Source organism: Pseudophryne corroboree, chromosome 6 (genome assembly GCF_028390025.1).
Source record: "Pseudophryne corroboree isolate aPseCor3 chromosome 6, aPseCor3.hap2, whole genome shotgun sequence".
NCBI lineage: Eukaryota > Metazoa > Chordata > Amphibia > Anura > Myobatrachidae > Pseudophryne > Pseudophryne corroboree.
This window is the reverse complement of record NC_086449.1, coordinates 832759616-832766431: the sequence shown is the minus strand read 5'-3', so window position 1 is coordinate 832766431 and position 6816 is coordinate 832759616. Positions and strand designations below refer to the sequence as shown.

General features: G+C 54.0%; 1 protein-coding gene across 2 annotated transcripts in view; it reads right to left on the bottom strand.

The window, feature by feature from the left end:
- The window catches only part of SOX5 (SRY-box transcription factor 5), a 496029-nt gene extending 490266 nt beyond the window's left edge, over positions 1–5763 (bottom strand). The window contains exon 1 of one of the 2 annotated variants that reach the window (XM_063929373.1): positions 5569–5763. Coding sequence is in view for 1 of the 2 variants with exons in the window: in XM_063929372.1 (XP_063785442.1) it covers positions 3343–3380 (38 nt within the window). In the remaining variant the exon portion in view is untranslated. Of the gene's footprint in view, positions 1–3342; positions 5536–5568 lie in introns of those variants that run through there. The other variant, XM_063929372.1, reaches the window with a different exon arrangement.
- Between the last annotated feature and the right edge of the window lie 1053 nt (positions 5764–6816).

Here is a 6816-nt window from a genome sequence, read left to right as displayed (position 1 = left end):
AGACTCAGGATACAATGAAACGAGACTCACTATAAGCATACAATGTAACAAGTGACAGAGTCTCACGGGCAGGATACAATGTAACAAGTGACAGAGTCTCACGGGCAGGATACAATGTAACAAGTGACAGAGTCTCACGGGCAGGATACAATGTAACAAGTGACAGAGTCTCACGGGCAGGATACAATGTAACAAGTGACAGAGTCTCACGGGCAGGATACAATGTAACAAGTGACTCACTATAAGCATACAATGTAACAAGTGACAGAGTCTCACGGGCAGGATACAATGTAACAAGTGACAGAGTCTCACGGGCAGGATACAATGTAACAAGTGACAGAGTCTCACGGGCAGGATACAATGTAACAAGTGACAGAGTCTCACGGGCAGGATACAATGTAACAAGTGACAGAGTCTCACGGGCAGGATACAATGTAACAAGTGACAGAGTCTCACGGGCAGGATACAATGTAACAAGTGACTCACTATAAGCATACAATGTAACAAGTGACAGAGTCTCACGGGCAGGATACAATGTAACAAGTGACAGACTCATGGTCAGGATACAATGTAACAAGTGACAGGGACTCAGGATACAATGTAACAAGTGACTCACTATAAGTATACAATGTAACAAGTGACAGAGTCTCACGGGCAGGATACAATGTAACAAGTGACAGGGACTCACGGGCAGGATACAATGTAACAAGTGACAGGGACTCACGGGCAGGATACAATGTAACAAGTGACCGGGCAGGATACAATGTAACAAGTGACAGAGTCTCACGGGCAGGATACAATGTAACAAGTGACCGGGCAGGATACAATGTAACAAGTGACAGGGACTCACGGGCAGGATACAATGTAACAAGTGACCGGGCAGGATACAATGTAACAAGTGACAGGGACTCACGGACAGGATACAATGTAACAAGTGACCGGACAGGATACAATGTAACAAGTGACAGGGACTCACGGACAGGATACAATGTAACAAGTGACCGGGCAGGATACAATGTAACAAGTGACAGGGACTCACGGGCAGGATACAATGTAACAAGTAACCGGGACTCACGGGCAGGATACAATGTAACAAGTAACCGGGACTCACGGGCAGGATACAATGTAACAAGTGACCGGACAGGATACAATGTAACAAGTGACAGGGACCTATAACTATGATACAAGCGAGACAGTGACTTCCCAGGTTGATCTGCGGTTCGGCAGAAGAGGGATCCGGGCTGAGGAGGCTGCGTTCTGCATACTGAGGAACTGGCAGAAAGTTACAGCCAAGTACTGGGCACATTCTGGGCAGAAGACCAGGCTCCAGTAGTGATCATGTATCAGGAATCCCAGGAAGCATACGGTCAGCAAGGACCACTCTCACTGTATACACAGGGTCCCTAATATATAAGGAGTACAGTATGGGTCCCTGCTACCTCCGGAGCTGCACAGACAGGAAGGAGTACACTATGGGCAGACCAGGCATTGAGACCTCCGGAGCACACTATGGGCAGACCGGGCACTGAGACCTCCGGAGCACACTATGGGCAGACCAGGCATTGAGACCTCCGGAGCACACTATGGGCAGACCGGGCACTGAGACCTCCGGAGCACACTATGGGCAGACCAGGCACTGAGACCTCCGGAGCACACTGTGGGCAGACCAGGCACTGAGATCTCCGGAGCACACTACAGGCAGACCGGGCACTGAGACCTCCGGAGCACACTGTGGGCAGACCAGAAACAGACCTCTGGAGCACACTGTGGGCAGATCATACATAAGACCTATGGGGCACACTATGGGCAGATCATGCGCTGAGACCTCCGGAACACACTGGGCAGATCGTACACGGACTCCTCTGGAGCACACTGTGGGCAACAGCACACCCTGCCACCTCTGGAGCACACTGTGGGTAGCTCATACATAAGACCTCTGGAGCACACTGTGGGCAGATCGTACACTGAGACCTCCGAAGCACACTATGGGCAGATCATACATAAGACCTCCGGAGCACACTGTGGGCAGATCATACATAAGACCTCTGGAGCACACTATGGGCAGATCATACACAAGACCTCCGGAGCACACTGTGGGCAGATCATACATAAGACCTCTGGAGCACACTATGGGCAGATCGTACACTGAGACCTCTGGAGCACACTATGGGCAGATCATACATAAGACCTCTGGAGCACACTGTGGGAAGATCGTACACTGACTCCTCTGGAGCACACTATGGGCAGATCGTACATAAGACCTCCGGAGCACACTGTGGGCAGGTCGTACACTGACTCCTCTGGAGCACACTATGGGCAGATCGTACACTGAGACCTCCGAAGCACACTATGGGCAGATCATACATAAGACCTCCGGAGCACACTGTGGGCAGATCATACATAAGACCTCTGGAGCACACTATGGGCAGATCATACATAAGACCTCTGGAGCACACTATGGGCAGATCATACATAAGACCTCTGGAGCACACTATGGGCAGATCGTACACTGAGACCTCTGGAGCACACTATGGGCAGATCATACATAAGACCTCTGGAGCACACTGTGGGAAGATCGTACACTGACTCCTCTGGAGCACACTATGGGCAGATCGTACATAAGACCTCTGGAGCACACTGTGGGAAGATCGTACACTGACTCCTCTGGAGCACACTATGGGCAGATCGTACACTGAGACCTCCGAAGCACACTATGGGCAGAGCATACATAAGACCTCCGGAGCACACAGTGGGCAGATCGTACACTGAGACCTCTGGAGCACACTATGGGCAGATCGTACACTGAGACCTCTGGAGCACACTATGGGCAGATCATACACTGAGACCTCTGGAGCACACTATGGGCAGATCATACATAAGACCTCTGGAGCACACTATGGGCAGATCGTACACTGACTCCTCTGGAGCACACTATGGGCAGATCGTACACTGACTATTCTGGAGCACACTATGGGCAGATCGTACACTGACTCCTCTGGAGCACACTATGGGCAGATCGTACACTGACTATTCTGGAGCACACTATGGGCAGATCGTACACTGACTCCTCTGGAGCACACTATGGGCAGATCGTACACTGACTATTCTGGAGCACACTATGGGCAGATCGTACACTGACTCCTCTGGAACACACTGTGGGCAGATCATACATAAGACCTCTGGAGCACACTATGGGCAGATCGTACACTGACTCCTCTGGAGCACACTGCGGGCAGATCATACATAAGACCTCTGGAGCACACTGTGGGCAGATCGTACGCTGACTCCTCTGGAGCACACTGCTGGCAGCCGATACATTGCAGGCAGTAAGAGTGCACTCACCTCTCCAGCTCCGGGGGGACGTCTGGCTCAGTGAGCATTGCTGGGCACAGCAGCACTAGATCCCTTTGTCACAGCAGCAGCAGCCACCTCTGTGAGTGAGTCCAGCCCGGAGTGAATCCTCCTCTCCCCTCTCACTCAGACTCACACACACCGCTAGGACTGCTTGACCAGATTCTTAAAGGGCCAGTAGCAGCAGCAGCGAGCAGGGAGCTCCCCCTCTAGTGACTCAGTCCCTGCACAATGATCCCCGGGACAGGGATCTGCCACCCCCACAACAATCACACATTGTTCCAGCAGAGGCCCCGAGGAGGCACTCTCTCACTGCCTCCGGGCTGTCTCTCGCTGTGTGCGTGCAGTCTCCTGGAAATGTTATGCCTGATCTCTACTTAAGCTCTCCCTCAGGTCACTGTCACTTTCCTTTTGTTTTGCTCTCTCCCTGTCACAGATTTCACCTGGTGTCTGTCTCATGCAGGAGCTGTCTCAGGACCCTGTCTCTCCCAGTGGCTGTCTCTGGTCCCTGACTCTCTCAGTGGCTGTCTCTGATACCTCTCAATCACAGTGGCTGTCTCTGGTCCCTGTCACTTTCAGAAGCTGTCTCTGGACCCCTGTCTCAGGGGATGTCTCTGGCCTCTGACTGTCTCTGGTCCCCGTCTCTCAGGGGCTGTCTCTGAACCCAGTCTCATACCTCTCAGTCTCAGTGGCTGTCTCTGTCCCTGAGCTCTGTGTCTATTTTTCCCAGGCTGTCTAAGGTCCTTGTCTCTTTCAGGGCTGTCTCTGGCCCCAGTCTCTCAGTAGCTGTCTCTGGCCCTAGATTTTCTCAATGGACTGTTTATTGTCCCTGTTTCTCATAACTCTTTGTTGCTGTCTCTGGCCCCAGTCTCTCTCAGGGGCTGTCTGTGGACACAGTCTGTCAGTGGCTGTCTCTGAGCCCAGTCTATCTCCCAGTGGCTGTCTCTGTCTCCCTGTCTTTCTCTATCAGTGTCTGACTCTGGTCCCCTGTCTCTTTCACAGTTGTCTCTGACCCCCTGTCTCTCTCCTTCAGTGGCTGTCTCTGGTCCCCTGTCTCTCAGGTGCTATCTCTGGCCACAGCCTGTCAGTGGCTGTCTCTGGTCCACTGTCTCTCAGGTGCTGTCTCTGGCCACAGCCTGTCAGTGGCTGTCTCTGGTCCACTGTCTCTCAGTGGCTGTCTCTGGCCCTAGTCTGTCAGTGGCCTTCTCTAGCACTCTCTCAGTGGCTGTCTCTGGACCCCATCTCTGATCCCAGTCTGTCAGTGGCTGTCTCTGGACTCCTGTCTCTGATCCCAGTCTGTCAGTGGCTGTCTCTTGCCTCCTGTATCTCAGTGGCTGTCTCTGGACCCAGTCTATTAGTGGCTGTCTCTGGCCTCCTGTATCTCAGTGGCTGTCTCTGGACCCAGTCTAGTAGTGGCTGTCTCTGGCCTCCTGTATCTCAGTGGCTGTCTCTGGACCCAGTCTGTCAGTGGCTGTCTCTGGCCTCCTGTCTCTCAGTGGCTGTCTCTGACCGCAGTCTCCCAGTGGCTGTCTCTGATCCCAGTCTGTCAGTGGCTGTCTCTGACCACAGTCTCAGTGACTGTCTCTGCTCTCAGTCTGTTAGTGGCTGTCTCTGGCCTACTGTCTCTGCTCCCAGTCTCTCAGTTGCTGTCTCTGCTCCCAGTGTGTTAGTGGCTGTCTCTGGCCCCCAGTCTCTCAGGTGCTGTCTCTGCTCCCAGTGTGTTAGTGGCTGTCTCTGGCCCCCAGTCTCTCAGGTGCTGTCTGTGCTCCCAGTCTATCAGTGGCTGTCTCTGGCCCCCTGTCTCTCTCATTGGCTGTCTCTGGCCCCCAGTCTCTCTCAGGAGCTGTCTCTGGTCCCCTGTCTCTCTCTGGATCTGTCTCTAGCCCCCTGTCTCTCTCTGGAGCTGTCTCTGGCCCCCTGTCTCTCTCAAGAGCTGTCTCTGGCCCCCTGTCTCTCTCAAGAGCTGTCTCTGGCCCCCTGTCTCTCTCAGGAGCTGTCTCTGGCCCCCTGTCTCTCTCAGGAGCTGTCTCTGGCCCCCTGTCTCTCAGGAGCTGTCTCTGACCCCCTGTCTCTCTCAGGAGCTGTCTCTGGCCCCCTGTCTCTCTCAGGAGCTGTCTCTGGCCCCCTGTCTCTCTCAGGAGCTGTCTCTGGCCCCCTGTCTCTCGCTGGAGCTGTCTCTGGCCCCCTGTATCTCTCGGGCTGTCTCTAGACACTCACTGTGCTCTCAGGTCCTGGGAAGGAAGTTAGTCTCAGCTGCAGGCCGGCTGTCTCTCTGGGTGACGGCTCCACATGGCGCTGCCCTCGTCCCCCTGCGCCCCACTCTCAGGGGGCCCCCGGCGCATGTCGGGCTGAGCTGCTGTCAGGGAACAGACCTTTGACATGGGGCTGACAGTGCGCGGGCACGCGAGGCGGAGGCGCGCCCCCCGGCGTCCAGGAGCGGAGGATCCCCCTCTGTCCACTCCTCCAGGGGGGCGGAGACCGGGTGCCGGGGGCAGCGTGACCCCCTCTGCCAGCTGCTGATTAACCCGCTCCCTGCACTCACTCATCGTACTAACCGTGCGAGCAGGGGGCTGGTCCCAGGAGCTGGCACTCTACAGCGGCATCAGCTGAGTGCGAGCAGAGGGCTGGTCCCAGGAGCTGGCACTCTACAGCGGCGTCACCATAGTGCTGAGTGCGAGCAGGGGGCTGGTCCCAGGAGCTGGCACTCTACAGCGCATCACCATAGTGCTGAGTGCGAGCAGGGGGCTGGTCCCAGGAGCTGGCACTCTACAGCGGCATCACCATAGTGCGAGCAGGGGGCTGACCCCAGGAGCTGGCACTCTACAGCGGCGTCACCATAGTGCTGAGTGCGAGCAGGGGGCTGACCCCAGGAGCTGGCACTCTACAGCGCATCACCAGGGCCGAAACTAGGATTTTTGTCACCCGGGGCAAGGTAGTCATTTGACACCCCCCACCCCCCCCCCACCCCCACCCCCCCACGTAAAAAAAAAAAAAAATCTTTTACAATAAATAAAAAAAAAATGTTAAATAAATAAATAAATGAATAAAAATATTATATATATATATATATCTCTTTCAGAACTTTTTTACCTGAAAAACTGCCTTTTCTAACATAAATTTCATATCCAGGAAAAAGTGTCCCCATTTTACACAGTACGACAGGCAAGTGTCCCCATTTTACACATTGCGGCAGACAGGTGACCCCATTTTACACATTGCGGCAGACAGGTGTCCCCATTTTACACATTGCGGCAGGAAAAAGTGTCCCCATTTTACACATTGCGGCAGGCACGTGTCCCCATTCCCCATTTTACACATTGCGGCAGACAGGTGTCCCCATTTTACACATTGCGGCAGGAAAAAGTGCCCCCATTTTACACATTGCGGCAGGAAAGTGCCCCCATTTTACACATTGCGGCAGGAAAAAGTGTCCCCATTTTACACATTGCGGCAGGCACGTGTCCC